General features: G+C 37.1%; 1 protein-coding gene across 1 annotated transcript; it reads right to left on the reverse strand.

Moving 5' to 3' along the window:
* Positions 1-3305: 3305 nt before the first annotated feature.
* Positions 3306-22860, reverse strand: nvy (CBFA2/RUNX1 partner transcriptional co-repressor nervy). Its single transcript, XM_036369163.2, has 8 exons — positions 22841-22860; positions 18700-18796; positions 5061-5716; positions 4546-4968; positions 4121-4477; positions 3830-4063; positions 3649-3756; positions 3306-3544 (listed from the first exon to the last, which is right to left on the reverse strand). The coding sequence occupies exons 1-8, from the start codon at positions 22841-22843 to the stop codon at positions 3335-3337; spliced, it is 2088 nt and encodes a 695-aa protein (XP_036225056.1). The 5' UTR covers positions 22844-22860; the 3' UTR covers positions 3306-3334.
* Positions 22861-23360: the final 500 nt, after the last annotated feature.

Genomic DNA, 23360 nt, shown 5'->3' on the forward strand with positions numbered 1-23360 from the left:
GTTGCTGGAGCGACAAAACTGCTGTCACCAGCATTTCTACATTTAAGTTGTCGTATTTGATGCAAACTGGATATGTGTTAAACGAGGAGGCTACTTCACACCACAAGAGAATCTGGATTTCTTCGAAAAGGTTTAATTTATCCCATTTAACATTATTATTAACTCCTAATCACACCTCGAATCCGAGGTTTTTAGCACTCTCAAAACCTCCAAAAACTATTTCTGATATGATTTTTAATACTCTCATAATATGTTCGACAGATTGGTTGTTTGTAAACTATGTCCGTCCGTGCAAGCGATATCTTGAGTATCTATAACTAAGCTCGAAATTAAGAAAAAACTGAAATTTGCAACAGAGAAGTGGTTAAAAATGTTTTTAAAATAGGTTTAAAGTGCATACACTAGCCGCCATAAGTCTACGCTCCTCCTCAAAATAAATCTTTACTTCTTTAAATAATAGGAATTATTATTTAAATAACTGAAACTTTGTAAATGTACAAATGTATGGCGCATTTCAGCCTAACCTCAATGTGAGTTCACAAAATTTGTATATTTGGAGTGTTAATAATACTTCAATATTATTAATATCCAGAACCTAGATGCTAAATGGTTCCAACATGAAATGAATTTGTGAATTGTCCACCCAGGTTCAGTGACTTAACTAAAAGGCAAAGGAGGAATAATAATCTCTTAACAGTGGTCATATATGTATGTACATATCATAACAAAATGGGTATTGCAGACTAACAGGTGATACTCTCGCAACTTGTTGCTACAGAGTTTAATAGTTTTGTTCACCTAACGGTTGTTTGTATCACCTAAAAGTAATCGAGTTAGATATAAGGTTATGTATATATAAATGATCAGGATGAAGAGACGAGTTAAAATGTGGGTGACTGTCTGTCCGTCCGTCCGTCTGTGCAAGCTGTAACTTGAGTAAACATTGAGATATCTTTATGAAACTTAATACACATGTTTCTTGGTACCGTAAGACGCTTGGTATTGCAGATGCACATTAAATTTTATCTCTGGGATGGTATGAGATGACTTTATAGGAACCGCGTTCAAAATTAGATAGTGGGCGTGGCACAGCCCACTTCTAGGTGAAAACCCATATCTTGAGATCTCCTTAACCGATTTCAACCAAATTCGGTACGTAACATTCTTCTCATATTTCTATGTTATAGTACGAAAATGGGAGAAATCGGATTACAACCACGCCTATTTCCCATATAACATCATTTTAAATTCCGTCTGATTTTTTCACTTTCCAGTATGCAAATCAAGCAACAATAATTATATCGGCTTAAATCTTTGCGTGAATAACACGTTTAAAGTATGCCACCTTGTGACCAAAAATTATCTAAATTGAACCAAAACTGTTCAAGCCCCTGGGTACGGTAATAAACAAAATTGTCGCATTTAGAGTGATGATAATCCTCAAGCCATTGTTGATGGCATGACATGTTGTGATTGTGTGTATCTATATTTTTTCTAAAATGTATCCGGCCATAATGTTGCAGTGAATTAGGAATGATATAGGCCCAGATTAATGACTTTTTCGGGCCTGAATTGGAGGATTTTAATGTGGACGACCTTAACAGCTAACGCAGCAATCTATTGAAGGAGTGCGTTATGTCGCGTCAAGGGCCTGTGTCGTGGCCTCCAAGGTCCGATTTAACACTGCTGGACTATTTTTGAGGGGTTGTATCTAAACAGATAAGTTTAAGACAATTGACGCCTTGGAAGAGAATATTCGTCGAGTTATTGCTGACCTGCGACCAATTCTTACAAAAAGTGGTAAAAATGTATGTAAGTACATATGTACAATAATTGCCTTTAATGCTTAGCCCAATTTTATTAAAATATCACTCATGTTGGCGTGTAGTTAAGAAGAGAGCCGGAATAATTTTATTCGATAAATATCAGCGAAGTGCAAAGATCTTACCGAATTTGATTGAGGTACATAGGTCTAGCAATTAAAATAAGTATAAATACACTAAAGTATTAGAAGCTGGCTTAACGCACACTTTTCAAAATCTTAAAAACCACATGAAGAGCAGAAAATTTCGTACAAGACTATGAGCTTTGAAATTTAAAATGATTTTATTTCATTGACTTATAAAATTCAAAAGGAAAAAACCAGTTTGCCTTAAAATAGCCTTGCCTATTAATAACTTTTAAACAGTTAAAAATTGTAAAATACCATTTTTGAAGTGCATTCAATTCCCTAAAAAATCCACGAACCGAAACATGTTTTCAAGTAGTTAGAAGCGAGATTTAAATTTTTCTATCTGATAATAAGAAAAGAAATAAAATACTGTTAGGCGTAGGACCCTCTCGGTACAAGAGCTCATACTTGGAGAACCTTTTTTAGAGGTGTCTATCAACGAAATTTTTAGAGTACCAAGCGAAATAAATACCTAACCTAATGTACATATACTTGTATGTATCAGTATATGATTATGTTGACCCTGTGCAACATGAACGTAATGTAAAATATAAAATAACGCCGCTCAGAGCATGAAATTATAGTTATTTCCAAAAAAATTTGTAAAACATTTTCCATTAATTACATACTATGTATTCCTACTCACCTATTTTTTCTCCCCTATTGAATAGGTAAAAGTGTGTCTGCATTTATAGTCAATTAGTTATCATTTCATATATTTTTATTTATTTATTTTATTGAGCAATAACATAAATTAATACATTTAAGATTATTGAAATCTGTTTATAATACGTAATAAATAAATTACTTAAATTACAGTATATTTTCTTCGTTTTCTACTTTTTGTTTTTGGTTTTTCACTCTCAGATTAATTACTTTAATATTAGTTCTACTAAATCGGTTTACAAATTTTTAACTTTTTTGAATCAATGACAGAGAATATTTAAAATTTTCAACCATTGAAATCAAAGTGAACTTCTACATTATTCTAGGGGTGCCCTCATACTGTGATATATGTATGTATTTAGTATCTGTGCGTAAAACGTCTCATTAACATTTGAAGTTTGAAGACTGCTATCGTTTAAGTGAATTCCAAACGTTAAAATTTTATCTCCTTCTCTATTGTATTATATTATATAATAAAATTTTAAAGTCTATTTTGATTATGGTTTTGATATTGCTGGGCTGATGTAATAAAATTCCTTTCATTTTTTAGCGTTTCAATGCCGTTCTCATTCTAATTTCCACTTTACTGCAGATTTTTATACATAGTATCAATAAATGTAGTTTATATTGAAGTTAATTTTAATTAATTTATGCATAATTTTTAGTTTAATTTGACTAGCACAAGTACTTTTTCTTCGGTTTCATCATGCGAATGCGTCATTTGGAGCCGACCCCGTTCGCCACGAGTGAAGTCGGTGGCGCAACACTGCTGCTGCCTGAGTTCTGTGGCTGCGGCACTTGAGACGTTGACTGCGGCTGATTAGGCGGGGATCTAGAGATGGAGCCACGCATGTTTGCCGTAAGTGGGATCCCCTGAGACACACTGTGTTTAGCAGAAATATCAGATGATCGCGTAGTGCCGCAAATCTTCGAAATAGCATTAAGCACAGAAAAATACGGTTAATATTAGATATGATATTCAATGTATATTCCAAAAATGCCCATTCGTTCAACAGAGGTTTAACAGTTACCTGGTGATGGTGTTCCCAATCCTTATGCTGGCAGAAAGCGCCACAATAACGGGCCAAATTGCAGCCAGAACAAGTTTCGGTTGCTTTACGTCCACAATTCCAGCAAGCCTTAATACAAAATAATAATATGTATAGGTAATAATGAAATAAAAGCTTTCCATTATTAATTTAGTCAGTTTACATTTTGGCCGGCTGTAATCGAGGGAGACTTGTTGTCCATTTCACGTTCGGCTGGCACGGTTGCTGCTGCTACACCTGCGATAGCTGCACTGGAATTGTGGATACCACCTGAATGGCGACTCATCTCGACGAAAAACTTTTCCATACGCAAGCGTTCCTGTGACATCACTTCTGATGCGCGTGTTTCTGCTGCTACCACTGCACGCTGTATTTCAATCACCGCCTGTCGTTTCACCTAAACAAACAAAGTATATTTCGGGTGAACTAAGATATCAGCCTAGCGGGTATTTACCTGGTTGACTGCTTCTTCGGCATTTCGTTTGAACTCAGCCACCTTCTCTTCAGTCTGACGTCGTATTTCGGCCAGTGATGCTGGTGTAACTTCACTGTAGTTGAGCTGTTGGGGCTCTACGCCCCGCTGTTGCAAGATGGTAATCGCCCGTTTTGTCTTATCCACCATTGCCGAGATACAGTTCAGCATGGTGTGTATATTCTTCCATTCCTCTTCGCCGCCGAGTGTGGGATTGACGCTGCCAGCACCAACCGCACTAGTGCTTGTGGTTGGGGGACCAGACCGTGGAGGATGTCGTTGCGCTGCATTTTCAGCAACGGTATTAACTCGCAGATCACGATCTTCCCTATGATTTGCCTATAGATAAATACAGACATATTACTACCAGCATTTCAAATACATCACAACTAACTGGGCAACTGTACCTTCTCCATAAGGCTGTTGAAATTATTCTCGGATTGAGTAATTGCTGACGTGCTACTGGCTGCCGCCGAGTAATCAAAAATGGTTGGTTGACTGGTAAATGCAAGACGTGCATCGGCGGATGCGGCGTTTAAATGAGTCGAATGTGCATGCAAGGCGCGCTTGGCCGGCGGATAAGCGGCCATATAATCATTCCAGTCTTGTATTCCATTGTGGTGTTCCATTAGAGTGTCCGAAGCTCGCCGCTTAAAGACGAGGCTGGTAGTACCCGCGCTGTTGGACGCTGTAGCTTGCACAACGGCTGCCGCAGCTGCAGCCTGCGCAGCATCCATGTGTACGAACATGTCACTGTATTCCGCAGAAGGCCCGTGTGGAGAAAACTCCATTACAACATTCTCATTCGTGGTAACGTATTGTAGTGTAGTCTAAAGATTGGCGATCAAGCAATTACAACCAAGTCCATAACATTTCTAGATATATATAGACTATATACTGTAAATAACTAAGTAATTCTTACCTGATTACTGGCACGCGCTAATTCGGAGATCTCGCGTTGCAGCAGGGAAATGTGATTTTTGAGTAATGGAATGACATACGGACGCAATGGCAAATTGATGGCATCTTGAAGTGTCAGGCGGAACTCATCAATGCTTATGCTACCACTGACCAGTGAGAGCACTAGCGCACGCACACGATCACTTACTTCAGGATGAATCTCTTGCGCTAACTGTACCAGAGATCCAAGAAATTTACGTATCTTACTAAGTAGGCGTGTCTGCTCAGCATGCACTGCAGCAGCAGTAGCTGCAGCAGCGGCAGCAGCCAGTGCCGCCTGTGTAGGTGGTGTGGGTAGTGGAGGCGGTGATGTGGTGGTCGTTGCTCCATTCACTACCGGTGAGGCGCTGGCATTACGATTCGGTCGTGGTGGTGGTGGTGCCAGGCTAGAGTGATGCAGTTGTGGTGACATAGGTGAACGTGGTGCAATAGCCCGTGCGCTCTCCGGAGAGTCGGGGGTGCGGCAACTGCGCGTTCCGTTAGCGTTCGGATTCGAACAAGTCGAACTAGAGTTGCTCACCCCACTGCTACCACTTGCACCAGCGCAGCCGTTGGTTTGCGAAGAGTTATTGCTGTTGCTCGAGTCCTTGCCGGAAGAAGAGTTGGAGGAGGAGTTAGCTGCAATAGGAAACGAAGAGCCGAAATTGTAAATGAATAAGCAATGTTGTAATTAGCGTGTGTTAGTTGTGTTCTGTTTGGATAAGCGTGCCACAAGCACCGCAACAGCAACATAAGGTGAGCGCCTGTGAAAAGCAACAACGTTTTGCTGCTCAACTACCAACCGAAAATGTTACGAAATGTGGCCAGCGGCAGTAGCGTGGCAACCAATGCTGGTCAAATTTTGAAGAGGCGAGTGCTGCCTGTTCTAGTGATTTTTGTTGCAGGCGGGTTGTCATGCTCAAAATATGCAGTACCTGAAACACGCAGTTGCCGTTGCCATGTCCGTCCAACCGTACCTTTATTGTTATGTCACGGCGTTCGTGTGTTCGCGCAACCGCAAATACCGAGATTTGTGTTACATTGCTTCTGCCACTGACGTCGACTCAGTTATGCTGTGTTTCGACTGCTGTTGCTACTGTTGCTGACCCGAAGGATAAATGCGTTGCTGTCTGGTGGAGCATGCGAAAGGACATGTCAGCAGCCGACACATCATAAATGCATTAGCTGCAACATGAAGAAGGCATTTCGCTTCGTTGCTTTGCTGCATTGTTGTATTCCACATTCAAGTACAAACAAAGTACAACTTCAGCCATCTCTCGCTCCGGTCAGCTGCCTCTGCTTCATCACCAGAGACTCGAGGGCAACTGACCAATGTCACAGTACATCCTGCACATTTTCCACACATTGGGAATTGTGCTTTTGTAGAATATGGCATGCTACACGAATATGGAGCAGTGTTGTCCGGCCATTAACCATTGCACGTTACGATAGTGGGCAGCAGACAGCCGGCAACTTCGGTGTGGTGTGGTATTCCCGAACATGGCAAATAAATTAGTAACATTCTGGACAAATTGCACTTGCACACGAGTTTTTCTCATCGCTAGTGTTCTTGTTGCAATAGCTGTCATTCTCGTTTGTCGATGATTCTGCCGTCCTGCTGTTGGTTGTTAGTGATGGTGTTGAAAGCGCAAACACGTGTTTCAACATTTGTTGCCAAATACATGATTGCATTTTGCTGCCACATGTACGTACATGGAAAACTTTGAAGAATTTGCTCCTACATACAACAATTATCTCAAGTTGGACATAAAAACAGGGAGTGGCAATGATCGTGTTTGAATAGGTATTAACTCGACATTCTTCATATACCCCCTGCTTATTTGCCTACAGGTACGCCGAATGATACTCTATTATGCATTTAGATATACATATATAATTTTATTAAGCTATTTATTAAATTTGGTCTCGCAGCTTATTTTCTCTTTTCTAAAACTGCAGTGTTGTGAGTGAAGCATTTTATTATTTTTGGTAAAACATTTATCGCAGAGAATGTTGAAGTATAATTCCCTTGTAACAAGACAGAAAATTTAAATCAAATTGACCTCATATAGAGTAAAAACAAGAAAAAACGTTAACTTCGGCTGCACCGAAGCCATAATACCCTTAGCATGTGCATTTTTTTATAAAATAAATGAGCATCAAAAGTTCTTTTTCATAATTTTGATCGGTCAGTTTATATGGTACAATCTGCAGTGGTCCAATCTGAACAATTTCTTCGGAGTTTTCCATACAATGACTTGAGTTGGATTGGTTAGTTTGTTTGGTATCTATATGCTGTAATTGTCCGATATCGGCGGTTCCGACAAATGAGCAGAAAAAGACGTGTGCAAAATTTCAGACCGATATATCAAAAACTGAGGGACTCGTTCGCGTATATGTATATGATAGGCGGACATGGCTAAATTGTGCAACTATTTGCTTTAAAATATCCTCGATCTCGGGGATTATCTCTTAATTGTCGCTAAATTTATTTCCCAATAGCATTTAATTGACTTCTGAGTACAAGAAAATCGCCGGGGTGCAGAACCGGGTAATACAGTTGATGCATTACCAAATCATTACCTAATCCTCTTCGTCATACAATTATACTAATCGCTCGTTCTTTCCGTCAGTTCTTTCAGTTCAGTTCAATATATTTGGTTAAAAAACAAGTTAATCTAACTAACAAATTAAGCAAATAAAACACCAGTATTATGAAAGTTTAAGTGCATGTATAGTAGATCCGTACAAAATCACAATGGGTTGAATTTGTAAGCAGCGTCGCTTTCGTTAGTTGAGGCTGATAAGTTAGCTGGCTATTTTGTAAGTTTTAAATATGATTGTAAGCAATTTACAATTAATCTAGAACCAACTGAGGCGTATTTCTGTATAGAGATGCACAAAGTTATTAAATAAATGATAGCTGGCGAGGTAACGATGATGACAGGACGTCTTACGTTAAGTTATGTACAAACTCGTATGAATAAAATAACTGATGGCAACAATGATGGCATTGTTTGAACAAAAGCCGAGGCTACATGATCCATTATATTCGTCGACACTCTACCACTTTAACTTGACGTTTGTATATACGTGTGTGTGTCGATCGCACATCAGAGCCCACCTGCTGCCCTGACGTACGTATGGACGCCACAGCAACCCTCTCCCACAACCCGCAAGGAATAGAGTATATCCGTTCAAATCGTAGATGTGTATGCCATGAATGTATGTTATATACGAATATATGTATGTTATGTCAATACCTGAATGGGATTTGGGTGTGATTTTGTCGCAGAGATATTAGTTGGGTTTTTGGGCTGCCAGCTGGGCTTGGTTGGTTGTGCGCTAGTCGCTCGCATGGTCGATAGAAGACAATTTGCTGTGCAAACAAACCAAATTGAGATAAACGAAGCGTGTTAAAACAACAACAGCTGCAACAATAACGAGAAGAGCGCAAACAAAACGGAAATGAGAAGGAGGCACAGAATCAATACGGGTAGCGTGCGGGGACATACGACAAAAATATTGAATGATGACATGTCACTCGGTGAGCAGTGCACAGCGGCAACCACCTACAATGGGATGAAAATTTTTTTTAAGAAACTGAGAGTATTGGGTACGAAGAATGCACCATTCAAGCCACACATCAAAGAAGAGCGAAATTCTGACTATAACAAATAACTTAGGCGATAAAGGTCTTTGTCTGGCCCCTTAGCGCCCCCTGTTTCTCCCTTAGTTTTATCACACTGTTTTTGTCAAAGTGAAAACAATTAAACAAACAAATAAAGTAAAATGTAAAAAATAAAGCAGCATCAAGTAAATAAGTGAAAATGACAGAAAATAATATCAAAAAAAGGAGAGTTATGTGGAGTGAAGCTGCCGAAACCGATCTAATAGATTTTTGGCGGGAAAAAATGCCACAGCTACGATCGGCTAGTCAAAACCAGCTGTTTTATAAACTTTCAACGGCAGTGAGGACAGTCTAGATTAGCGAATATATAAAATGTAATTTAATTGCTTAAAATTGTTGGTGGGAACATGATATAAGCCAATAGTGCAACCTTCGATCATATTGTTCAGACTGGATCACTACAGCACATATGCATAGATGTCCACAAATAAACAAGAATGACCACATAAACAAAACGAGTCCTTTCATTTTTAATAAAAAATATGTTTTAAGTCTTAAAATTTATGCATAAGATATTCAACAACATATTATTATTTCCATAGTCCATATGTTTCAATTGAAAGGAAAGAAAGTTTCATATCACAGTTTATGTTAAATAAACTAAAAACTAATTCCACATAAAAATAGGAGTATTCTATGTAGTACGAAAAATTCTAAAAGTTTTACCTTAAAATTATTTCAAACCTTTACTAAATATTAAAATAATTCATATTTATTCGAACAGCTTTAGTTTCAAGAGAATTTGACCAACGCCACTAAAATCAGGGACTATTTTTCAAGTTGGGGGGATGTCGGACAAAGTTGACATAATACAGACATAATACAGAGGTTTCAGTCAAAAATTCTCAGAGCGATAAAGGGTTCGCCATGGTACATTCGAAATAAAAACTTTCACAAAGATCTTGGTATTTTTATGGTATATAAAGAAGTAGAGGACAACAGAAAGAACTATGAGCTTAAACTCCGTAATCATCCAATTCCATCAGCTAACGTCTCGTTGCATTCCTGTATTCAAACTAGTTTAAAAAGAAAAGTTCTACCAGCCTTTTAAAGAGCAACGTTTTTCCAAACAGGCTCAATGACCCCCTTCAGCTTGTCTTGTTTTAAATAGATTTAAGATTTTATTACCTATCGTTAGGCTTTGAATAAGCAGATTCAATAAATAGAAGATATCTTAATAAAAATAGGCTCTAGAACTGGTACTAACAAATAATTCAATTTTGGATTCATCTGACCACAATATATTTTGAAATTTAAACACGGGCCCGGAGATTTGCTTTTTTGCAAATTTGTAAGGGTAAGGGCCTCCAAATTTGGGGGACCTCCAAAGGGAGGTCTTGGTTTTTTAGTAGCGGTACTTTTCGTAGACTTTTTGCTCTGTGACAATCGCCCACAAAGAGTTTCAGTATTAACTGATAAATTTGGTCCATCGCTGATGCTCCTGGCTGAGGCAGAAGTATTAATTTTGGGTTTGGGATCGTCAGCAATGTGCGTTTGGCTCTTTCGTCCATGTGTTTCATTTTTATTCCAATAATTTAAGGCATTTGCTACTCCTTAAGCAAAATATCAAATATATTTTTAATATTTTCCTATTATTTTGTAGATTGATCGGAATCAAGTGCTATTGTTTAGCCGCTATAAGACGACCCATCACGGTCGATTTTACATACACACATTTACGGTCGCACATAAGAGTGTGTAAACACTACGAGCTACTGCTGCTGCCATTATCACTATTTACCTCAGCAGCAAGACGAAGTGAGTGATGTTGCAGCTGAATCCACAAATTATTATCTCAAAAGCAAACTCACGCATTTGAGAGATACGAATATAACGGCGATTGAAAGGACGGCAATATATGTTTATGTACAAATGTATGTAAAGCTCATATTTATACATATGAACGCTTAACTGTGATAGCTGTTCGAATTTCAACGCACACAAGTACTTGTGCCATTAGCTAGCTGTTGCCATCGTTATCGGTCCCACACAAATACGCAAACAATCTAAACAATCCTGCCCACACGACCAACAACAAACTTACAAAAACACCTGTTTGGGAAACGCGCACCACGCCGTATGTACCTAGGGACGAAGAATTTCAATTAGCCTGTACAAACAAGAGGGACAGTGCTGTGAATGATGGTTTGGATGGTTTCCCCGCTAGTTAGTCAGGAAAGCGTATTGCGGCATTTTCCATGAAGATTCTTTCCCGATTGGCAATTTTCAAAACATGGAGAGAGTTTAAAATTTTGTTGGACCCTTCACACAGTTTGACAATTCCACTATTTCCGAAGTATTCAGTACGTTTAGATTAATCCTTTGCATGCATATTTTGTGATTTCAATGAACCCATTTCAAAACAAGTAAGGAAGGGCTAAGTTCGGATGTAACCGAACATTTTATACTCTCGCAAAGTCAAATGGTATACTCGTTTGAGATTTCTTTGTGGATTGGCTGATATTTTCGGTAGAAGGTCAACTATAGGCACTGGGGTCCACATATTTAGTACTTAGGGGCTTGAACAGTTTTGGTTCGATTTAGACAATTTTTGGTCACAAGGTGGCATACTTTAAACGTATTATTCACGCAAAGTTTTACCCCGATATAATCATTGTTACCTGATTTGCATAGTGGAAAGTGAAAGAATCAGATGGAATTGAAAATGGTGTTACATGGGAAGTTAGCGTGGTTGTAGTCCGATTTCGCCAATTTTCGCACTATGACATAGAAACGTGAAAAGAATTTTATGCACCGAATTTGGTTGAAATCGGTTTAGCAGATCTCAAGATATGGGTTTTCACCTAAAAGTGGGCTGTGCCACGCCCACTGACTAATTTTGAACGCGGTTCCTATAAAGCCGATTTATGCCATCTCAGAGATAAAATTTAATGTCTCTGGCGTGTTTAGTGCTTGATTTATGGCGCTTTTAGTAGTTTTTAACAGTACCGTTATATGGGGAGTGGGCGGAGTTGCCGCCCGATTTCAACTATTTTCACACCGTCAATAGAAGTGCTAAAAACATTTGCTTCTAGTGAATTTTGTTATTATAGCTTTAGCGGTTTAGGAGATATGCACATTAAACCTATTAGAGGCGGGACCACGCCCACTTTTAAAAAAAAAGTTTTAACTGCAGATGCCTCTCCCTAATGTGATCCTGTGTACCAAATAACAGTCTTGTATCTTATTGCGGAGCTTAGTTATGGCAATTTATTTGTTTTTGATTAATGGCGTTTTGTGGGCGTGGCAGTGGTCCGATTAGGCCCATCTGCAATACCAACCGTCTCACGGTACCAAGAAACATGTCTACCAAGTTTCATAAAGATATCTCAATTTTTACTCAAGTTACAGCTTGCACGGACGGACGGGCAGATGGACGGACGGACAGACAGTCACCCGGATTTAAACTCGTCTATTCATCCTGATCATTTATATATATATAACCCTATATGTAACTCGATTAGTTTTAGGTGATACAAACAACCGTTAGGTGAACAAAACTATTATACTCTGTAGCAACAGGTTGCGAGAGTATAAAAATATAAAGTTTCAAAAGAACTATCTCTATATTGCGAACTCTCTGTGACTACTCTTTCGTAAGAAATAAGCATTGTTTTAGCCTCGGATTCAGTTTTAGCTCTCGGAATGCCTCTCTTTAATAGTTAATGTATTCCATCCTGCCTCTTTAATATATTACGTTACAAATTTGTCTATCTACAACAAGGAAAATAATCCCACTTAAAATTCATTATGTATTCATTGCTTTAAGAAATGTGTACATTTGTTTTCAACGGCTCAAGTCCTCTCAACAACTTTATGGCTTCATAAAATGATGAGTAGTTTTTGAAAATTTGTGTGGTTTTTAACACCTTTTTATACTTTACGCTCATAAGTGCAATAGTTAGTATAAAATACAGTGTACAAAGCACTAGTACTTATTCTGTATGTCATTATCATTCGTGTATCTATACATAGAAATACTGGCAAAAATATCATAGGTGGTGTAAAAAATTTTACATTCAGTAAATATTTAATAAAGTATATTTGCTGATAATGATTGTCATTCCAATTTAAATTAAAATTTAACCAAAATATACTTTAAATAATAAATATTTTTAATTATACTTTAACATCTGTGGTTCATTTCGAATTCTCTAATAGAAGTAAAAAAAAGATTTTCTGATATACGATTTGTTCAATACAATTTGTATCAGTAATTATAATAAAAAAGGAGCAGAGGTGATGACATTCCAAACCATATTAAGATGGTCTGAAAAACCAGAAAAAATCTTAACTTCGCCATACAAGAACTTGATTTTGATCGTTCAGTTTGTATGACAGCTATATGATATGGGGGTTGTATTTTTTCATATATTTCGGATTAGAGAATAAAAACAAATATTAATCATCGAAAATCGCTTAATTCTTTTTTCAAAATATTATTCATTAAGATCTATACACTTTTGCATGAGTTTGAACTAATTGTAGAAGCACTTTTGCCACTCTGAGGTATCTCCAAAACATGCGTTTTGAACACATCACTCTTCAGATGTCGAAAAACGTTGACTTCTTAGTTTATTATTAACGTTCGGAAATAAAAAGAAGTCATTTGGTGCCAAGTCAGGACTATACGGTGGATGACTCATCAAATCGATGTTTTGAGTGTTCAAAAATGTATTTGTTTCAGTCGATGTGCGAGAGCTCGCATTGTCGTGGTGAAGACTGATGCGTCTTCGTCGGTTGGTTTTCTTATTTCTTAAAAGACAACTAGCAAACAAATGGATGTGTACAACTCAGAATTTACTATTCTGCATTGTTCTAGTGTATGGTTGCGACATGTCGGCTCATCTTGAAGCACCCATACAGTCGAATGTTGTTTACCTTCCGGCCTATACGCGTAAATCCACGATTCATCACCTGTCACGATGTTATAGACAATTTTCGAAACACCGTTATCTATTTTCTAACATTTCTCTCATCCACGTGCCTTTTTTTGAGTAATTAACAAATTGTGTGGGATCCAACGTGAACAAATTTTTTTTACAGTCAAATGTTCATGCAATATTGAATATTATTAGTATGCTAGGCCCACTAATACCTATAGTTATCTCAATCTCACTATAGATCACATGACGATCCGGCAATTTCAGTTTGCGCAGAGCATCGTTTCCGTAACAACAACTGATTTTGGACGACCTTCACTAAATGTGACTGGGAGAGTTCTAGGGCTTCGATTGAACTCACTATACCATCGATAAAAACTGGTCCTTGATGGAGTTTCAACGCCAAAATTGAATCGAATTCAGCGATGCACTGTTGCTGAGTTAATCCACGTCGAGAGTCGTAAAACATAATAGCGCCAAAATGTTCGCGATTTGAATCCATTTTTTGGCCTAGATGAATATTTTAAGTTATTGTAAACATCACAAATAGCATTTGTATGTCAAAACATCGAAAATGTCAAACTTTTCGAGTGTGTGCGTTTTGTGTGTTGCCAGATTGCAACGCTAGGGTTGCCAAATCCCGAAATATAAAAAGCAGCCTACGTATAGTGGTTCGATCTGAAAATGTTGTAGCGTTGCCCTGGATAATCTTTCATGCCAAATTTTGCGAAGATATCTCGTCAAATAAAAAAGTTTTCTATACAAGAAATTGAATTTGATCGATCAGTTTGTATGGCAGCTTTATGCTGTAGTGGTCCCATAGGAAATATTTTTCTGATATTGCAGAGTTGCCTTGGTCAATAATTCATGAAAAATTTCATGTTCAGAGGTTTAGGTATCTCAAAAACTGAGGGACTAGTTTGCGTATATACAGAAACACGGACATGGCTAAATCAACTCAACTCATCACGCTGATCATTTAAGTATGTATTGTATATATTAAGTTCTCCGATGTTTCCTCTAGGTGTTACAAACTTCGTGGCAAACTTTATATATCCTGTTCAGGGTAAATTCCCACTTTTTTACTTCGTATCCAACAACGTACTTCTAATGAACAGTGAGTAATAGACCACTTTTTTCAAAATATTCTTATCGTAGTGGACAACAAGTCAATATGTAGATACCAAATTAATTTGAATCAAAATAAACTGAATTTATTTCTTAACTAAGTGAGTTAAAATCGCCTAATGCTTGAAAAACTATTTCAATCGACAGAACTCCTGTTATAATTCGCAGAAGTTGTCATCTTCAACAGCACAATCTATTGTGCCTAGTGGTATCAACCGCATTTTCACTACACTTGGCAATACCCATACACATTTCCCAATAGTCATGATGAATATTAACGAGAGCACTGTTTTCTTTCCATCTTTCCAGTGGGTTCGCTCCTAGTGTGCGATCCGCTGGGACAGTGCTGCTGATGAAAGCCGTTTTGTGTGCGGCCGGCCTTTCAACAAGAACGTCGGTTGGTCACAGCTGCGCAAAGTTTGGACACACATTTCGATTGCACATAAAATGAAAAAGGGACCCTTATATCGACAAATATATGTAGGTATTATTCAAATATGTACATATACGTTTGTATTTGCATAGATTTACCAATGAATAGTGTCCACATTTCATTCCAGCCCGCTTCGCTATCAGTTTGGTGGCACAAATGAACAAATAGAAGCAGGTAAGGGGTTTCCACCATTTTAAATAAAAGCTCTAATGTGGTATTATCTTGGGGCTTCTACAAATACAAAACATTTTACCGCATTCCGTTACCCACACGAAGATGCTGCGATAATACTTTTTGTTGGTGCTGTACAATAATGTTAAATAAGGTACTTTTCACAAGCAGACGACGTAAACAATTGCAATACATATATACAAGCTTATTTAGTATGGAATCATGGAGGTAACTTCCCATATTAGCATGGCTCTATCTAATCTCTTTATTTCTCTCTAACTCTCACTGATTAAATTAATACTAGGTTGTAATCACACAATTTATCCAGTTCCACTAGGGAACTAAACGTTTAAAGACTCGATGCACTGGTTGCTCACGTTGTCGCCATAACAAACTGTAAAGAGTAATTTCGATTTGGCGAAGACTACGTCAGAACGCAGTAAGTGAAGAACTACAAAATACAGAGATATTCCATTGCGTTGTTTTACATAAATTTAAACTATTATTAGTCATCATCGATTCTCTCTTTCTCTGCACGCTAACTTTGGACGCCGCTCTCTTGTCAAAAAATTTACATTTAAATGCAACAAAACAGTAAGCGAGTTGAATCCTGTACAAAAGAGTACTCAGATACCTGAATCAGCTAGTATAACCGCTTTCTCCAAAGCCATCAAGTTTCGAAAGCAGATTTCATTTGGATTCAGTGACCTAACTCTTTGATGGCTCCTTCCCCGCGATACCGTCATTTTAAATATCATAACAACCGTCTCAAGGTGTGATGGGGAAAGACGGTATCCAAGAGCGCACAAGTGGTGTCCCACAATTGACCAAACACAATTGGACAGTTGCTGCAAATATTTATTCAAAGATGGGGCGTTGAGTTGGAGGTGATTGGAGTTATACAAACTTTCTTTTCATGCTGCTATTGTACACATGGTTCTTGGTCACTACTGATGACGAAGCTTAGAATTGCCGCAACTGTGGCAGCTGTTGCCTTAATGTATGTACATACATATGTTTTCAGTTGAACTGTGGGTGCGACAGCAAGTTTTGTTAGTTTTGTGGGGACTGATGCTGCGAAAGTTCTGCTTTCTAAACTTTTCTACAGTTGGTACATAGTATTTCTGCTAAATTTTTGCTTGTTGCACTAAAACATTTTGTTTCAGTTTTTCTTTGTGTTAGAAACATTCAAAATTAAAAAAAAAGCATTAAAATTTATGTTTGCCTAATGGCAATGCAGAGAAATGGTGTGTGAGTTAAACGGAATTGCCTGAGCGCATATGTTGCACGCTGGGTATGCCCAATGAAAGTTGACTCAAATTTATTCTTACCGTCGACAATGGCAATGACCAACGTAACCAATTCCGTTTTGTACAGTTCTCGCATGCGACATTTATTACATACAAATGGATACACACACGTCGCCATGACTATTTATAATCGCTGGCAGCTGTTAGATCTATAACAGTTTGCCAAACTATTGCAACTTTTAAATCAAAATAAAAATATTGAATTCGCCGGAGTGCAACTTCCAAAAGCTTTTTTCATAGCTTTTAAGCCAATTATTTTATACCCCAACTAATGAAAAATCGATACTCAGTTGGCATGGATCTGCATATAAAAAGTTCGTTGAAATATAGAACTTCTGAAGGATGGATATAGCAACAGTTCTTCTCTTCTTCTTAACTGGCGTTGTTAACGCTTAGCCACTTGAGCAGAGTTCAATTTGTCGAACATTGTTGAACGTTCCTACTAAAGTGAGGTTCACGTAACCAGAAGAGACCTGTATTTTTATTTTTCGAGATGACAGCGTTCCTCCCATTTTTGGGGGAATGTTTTGACAACAACAAACGACAGAAATTATGAAATAGATTTTAAGTCTCACATTATCGGCATTGATTCTGCCTCCATCAGGTCTGACTTAATATCTTATACTATAGTTGCAGACTATCCCATAGTTAGCTAATGAAACAAAAAACTCCATCGTCTTTTCTTGGTTTTCGAGTTCTTCTTTATATTTAATTTAAATTTGCACATATGTACATATGTATGTACGTATATAATATTAATTAAACCGATTTTGAAACTTTATAATATATGTCTGTACATATGTCTATACTCGCTCAATATTTAAGCACACTTATTTAGAAAATTTGTTAGAACTTTTACCACGAAAAATAGTTTCTATTTCAAACACAGTGCCATAAAAAAAAACCTTCCTGCATTTATGAATCTTTGGCTGACAATAGCAAATTTGTTGCTAACATTTTCATTAGGAAGTAAAACTACATACATATTTTCTTTAGTTTAGTTTACTATTATACCCTTACCACCACTAGCATTGAGTATTCGCTCCGTTAGCCATGTAAGTGGTGAGTGGGTGATTGGGGCAAATAAGGTGAATGAGTGTATTTTTCCGGTTCATGTATTTTCTTAGAATTTGCATGACACAACTCACAAGCAACCACAGGAGACACCTGTTTGCATTCCCAGCAGAGCCGGATGTGTTCGGTGAAGTGGGCGACGAAAGCTTTTTCAAACAATTCGGAATAGAAATCGTAAAAATAATCCCTCGTTGGTTTTCTTGGTCTTTGTCCTTGGCTATGTAGTCTTTATTGTTACGTAATTGTTTTTTATGCGAAATTCCCATCATGATGCTACTATTCATAAAAGACGTGCATGAATATACTGTTATACATAAATATGTACGACAGATGAATACCGTAAATTTGTACGCACCGCTTCATATGTTATTATTAAGTTATATTATTGTGCTGCGAACAGCGGAGGGCGTTCTTTATTATATCCTGAACATAGTATATAGGTATATTAAGTTTGCCGAGAAATTTGTAATACCCTATCGTTCTGAAATTTTGCACATGTCCTTTACTCACTAAGAAGCCTTTAAGTCGGAACCACTAATATCGAACGACCTGAACGATCAAAATCAAGTCCTTGTATGGAAAACGTTTTTATTTGATGAGATATCTTCATGAAATTCGGCATATTATAGCTTAATATGTAGCTTCCAAATTACAAAGGTATGCATTGTGCTCAGTATCAAAAGAACACTGTAATATCTCCTTTTCTTTAATTGAATTCAGTATACACTGGGTGTTTACTTATTTAGAAAATCTAGAGCAGAAGTTCTTTAGTTATTTTCAGACCCTAATTAATCCAGGTCATCCGCTCTATCTAATAATCCGAATTAATCTAATAAGTTATTTGATTAGTAGTTTGTTCATAAAGAATATCGTTGAGATAATTTGAATATTGATTGGATTGCAAAAATTTACGTAAACGTCATAATACGAACCTTTGTTCCGTCGACTAGAATTATTGTGTGCAGAAGTCTCATAGGCGTCCTTATCAGTAATTTCTTCTTTAATTATCGTCTTGCCGTCAAGAGCCATCTGCAAGCAAAATAAAATAATTGTTATTCCAATGCAATATAATATTAAATGGAAATGTACCATATACATGCTCTGAAGGAAATATATACCTATTCACCATAACTTTTAAAGGTGAGATATTCGCCGTCGTCTTTCAACAAGGCCTTTAAAACATTTACCGTTAATTAAGCTAATACTAAGCTAAGCGTTTGCTATTAATTAAACTTTGTACGTTGATTGATTAGAATCCGTTTGAGAATTTGGTTTCTTTTTCATGTACGTCATTTTATAGAATTTATTTCAGTTTCCTTAATTTTCTTTAATATTTAATTTTAGTTTAGGTATTTATAACCCTGATTCTAGTACACAGTTATATTTAGATTTGTTAAATAGATCCTAAAGTTACATAACTACAAAAAAGTTTGATGACAAATGATGATTTTCCCACAGTGCAATTACGCTGTGCGAGGGTGGATTGTTGTTGATTTCGAGGGGGTTATAATAGTAAAATAGTATCTGACATGCAAATCAGTAGTGAGTACTGTTATAGAGCTAAAACAGGCGACGATGATACTTCGTACGAAAGCAAGAAATGCCGAGTTTACATTGTTATATTAACCAGTGATAATACAGTTGCAAAACCAACATCGTCAGTTCAGAAAAGGAGAATGACATTAGTCTGCTCTAAAGCAGTTAGATATAGACCCGCCGAGAGGGAAGTGGGTCGGAGGTGATTCCCCCGGGTCCGGAAATCTCGAAGTGGACCGCATTTTCCAAACAATTGGTGATTAGTAAAAGTTAGTTAGTAAAAAATAGAATAAACGTTGTGATTACCGATAAAGTAACGTTTTCACGCTTTTGTAGATTGGGTCAAAAAATCGGCAAAGCTATTGCCGCTTTAATTTTCAAAACATGGTAGTAATATGAGCGGTAAATATAAAGGAGGGCAAAATTACATCCAACGTATTAATAAGTATGCAGTTCTTTCGCTCTGTGGGGCCCACACGCTGAATTTGGTTGGAGTCGACTCGGCTGAATGTTGTTCTCCAGCAATAACTTTTTTGGTGTCGTTCAAAAATGTTTCAATATTTTCAGTAGCAGCACACAACGTTGGGAAATTCTGAAATGCAAAATATTCAGATCACTTCACTGTCTTTATAATACAAGGTGGTCTACCAGAATCGAGGTCATTAAGTCATTTGCGAAAAATGTTCCCGGATTGATAAAAGATTTAAAAAAAATTAAAGAACTTAATTGCAGAAACTCGTCGAGGCGTTGATGGAATTTTGAAATATAAGAGCAAATTTGAGTGCGTTTAAATAGCCACCATATGGTTTAAAATCTTTCAGTCAATAAATGAAAGAAAGTTGGTTCAAGAGATGAATGCCACCATCGACGCTAAAGTTAGAAATACAGAAAATCTTCATGTGGACTTGCAATGTCTACGCGACCAGTGTGAAACAATTTATAATGAAAGCAAAATTGATGCAGAGGATAGAGCATGTCGAGACGATTTTACAATCAGCAAAAAAACAAAAATAAAAAGGGAACGACCTACATGAAGAAGTGGATGAAAATTGGATAAAGAGGAAATTAAATTCAAAAGAAATCGATCTTATTTCTATGGCAGCTCCATAATTTGAAGGAAGATAAACTCAACGCAGCTGTCAAAAAGTTTGTAAAAAGTTAACGATGCAAATTTTGAAACCCGTATGCTATCAAAGCTCGAAAATTAGGAAGACTTTTCCCAAATATTTATTTGTATCGCTTTGAGAATATTTTGCACTTTATCCGTATCTGTTTCAAGTGGTGAACGTTCGTTTAGTGCTTTAGTAAGGATCAAAAATTTAAATTAATCATGCTTGTCACAGGGCAGAATTTCAGAACTAGCTACACTATATTATCGACTCATTTGCTGTCGCCGATGCTCGAAAAACTCACTTCCACACAGTTTCAAATAATTGAAGATAAGAGGATTTTAAACAGCATGTTCATAAACTTAATCACGATAGTCAACAGCTTTTAAAAGAACCGTTTTTTCATGAATTAGATTGGTAAATAAATGTTTAAATGAGAAGTTTCTGTCTTCTTATTAACTGTAAAGTCGTGCTATCCCAATATTCATATATTCCGGTATAAACTGAAAAAATAGTTTAGACTGAAAATCTATGTATGAACTGATATATACATATGATCATTATTGATTTTCAAAATCGTGCAATACAAATTTGTTCCAGCCAACATCAACAAGAAGTCAAATTAATACAGATGTGATCAGAGCATAAAACATTACGTCGTATTTGACTTATTCCTTAAAAACATTGAAGTAGTAAGTGGAAAGATAGTTATTAAAGTTTATAAAGAATTATAAATATTTACTCCTGGGCCGGGGTTTTCTTTCGGCGGCCCTGTATACATATAGTAAAATTATAATCGAAAGAGACAGGGTAGCTTCACTCACTTGGGAATACTTCGTGGCGAGGCTCCAATTACGGAAGGCAAATTATGCTCTCCAATGAAAATCAAAGGGAAAACATCTGCATCGTCAAGAAAAACAACATTGGCAAGGAGCAGTGGGCAGAGTTCACGCCGGTCCGGAGTGAATTGTTGGAGCCCTGTAGCCATATTAATGTATGTAAAAATATGTAAGTACTGGCGGCAGCTGCTGCATGCCTACTTTCCAAGCCCCGTCTGCTGCCCACTTTGACTGCCTTTGGCTGTCCGCTAGCCTAACTGCTGCTGCCTGAATAAAATAAACGATGCCGGCGATGAAATCAGCATTCAGTCATTGAATGCAGAGCAACAGTCTCTGCTAGACATGATTGCTAAAAAATCAGCACCACAAATAAACAATAACAACACGACTACAACTACAACACCATAGAGCAAGCAGCGTACCTATCCATGTACGTCAATTACAACAGCTGGCCTCAACAATGCGCAGCATTAAAACAAGTGTTGGCAGCGAAAGCTACACACACACAGGTTTACATGTTTCTGCTAGAAATATATGTAGATTCTACTACCAGTCAACAACATCTGTTGCTGTAGCTGGAGTGCGACGGGCGGCATATACATACACATGTGTGAGCGCATATGCATATGTGGATTTGGGTAATGGTGAGTGGTGACTGGTGAATTGTGAATGGGTGAATGGGTGAAGCGCACAACTGCGAGAAAACATTTTCCGCTGGTCTCCTCTCTACATTCAGCGCGCTGTGTTGTTGTGTTTCTTTTAACCTTTTCGCCTTTTGCGCCGATTGGAAAAGTAACACCTGCATTCATAAATTGCTTAAAAATCACCTTGGCTGCCGGCAATTGAGAATGACAGAGTGTCTGGCGGACTGACTGATGGGCAAAGAGCTGTACCGCCACATATTGGACGGTGGCAATAGCATGGTGGCGGAGTACACAGCTGCAGTTAAGTTGTATGCCGAAAATTGTCAGTGTATTGTCTATTTAGATACTATAATGCATGACATACATACAAACAAATACTTGAAATGTGAGCGAAAACCCACATTTAAGCACACACTGATATGTAGAACCTTTTAATTTCCTTTAATTAAACGAAGCACACAATGAAGCACGTGTGATGGATGGATGCGTTCAGACTTCATATTTTTAATCGCGTATATATTTTTAACGGTGACATGGCAGATATTAAATAAACTTTTTATATTTCGTGAACGCATTTCTATTTTTCTTTTCTACAAGTATTCTATTCTATACCCAAAGAAACAAGTCCGTTCGGTAAAAGTCCAGACTACGAAGTTTTCGTGTCCTTTCTATATGCAGAAATTTATACTGGTTTAATAATTATTTATCATTACCTTTAAAATATATATTAATATGTATTTTTTTTTGTTATTTAGCTGAAAAATAAAGCGGAACCCGGTTAAAACTTAAGTTTGGTTTTATAAGAGATTTTTCATAATTTATTTGATGAATAAATTTTAAAAACATCTTTGATAACTAAAAAGATTTTCAAAGTATATTTTACTGTTAAAATAATAAAAATATTTAATAATAAAATATAAATTAAATAAATAGTAAATAAAATACCATAAATGTCTTATTATTTCCAATGAAATCCTTCAGCATCAATAATCGTTTCATTCCGTGTTCTTGATACGTCCAGTATATAATATCGGGACTTTGGCCAGTCCATTATTATACTCTTGTTACAGAGCACACTAGTTTTGTTCACCTAAAAGTTGTTTGTGTCACCTAAAACTAATCGAGATAGATATAGGTTTATGAATATACATAAATGATCAAGATGAGGAGACGTGTTGTCCGAATGTCTGTCTGTCTATCCGTCTGTCTGTGCAAACTGTAACTTGAGTAAATATTAATCGAAAACTTATAAATTGGCATAATTAAGCCTCAATTAATTCAACTGTAAATTGATACAACGAATCGCAATAGCGAGGGTCACCTGTGGTTTGACAATTGTTAAAAAGTGGGAGTGGCTTCGTCCCTTAATAGGTTTAATGTATATATCTCTCAAACAATTCAAGCTATATCACCCAAATTTGTACAGAACAAACCGTTTCGACAGCTTTTGCGTCTGCGTAAAAGT

Source organism: Bactrocera oleae, chromosome 4 (assembly GCF_042242935.1).
Source record: "Bactrocera oleae isolate idBacOlea1 chromosome 4, idBacOlea1, whole genome shotgun sequence".
Taxonomy (NCBI): Eukaryota; Metazoa; Arthropoda; class Insecta; order Diptera; family Tephritidae; genus Bactrocera; species Bactrocera oleae.

Coding starts and splice junctions, on each gene's coding strand:
- nvy (XM_036369163.2), bottom strand. Junction 5,717..18,699: donor TTCTAGTCGACGGAACAAAG/GTTCGTATTATG, acceptor TTCCTATTGCAG/CTAACTCCTCCTCCAACTCT. Junction 4,478..4,545: donor TCAACAGCCTTATGGAGAAG/GTACAGTTGCCC, acceptor ATTTATCTATAG/GCAAATCATAGGGAAGATCG.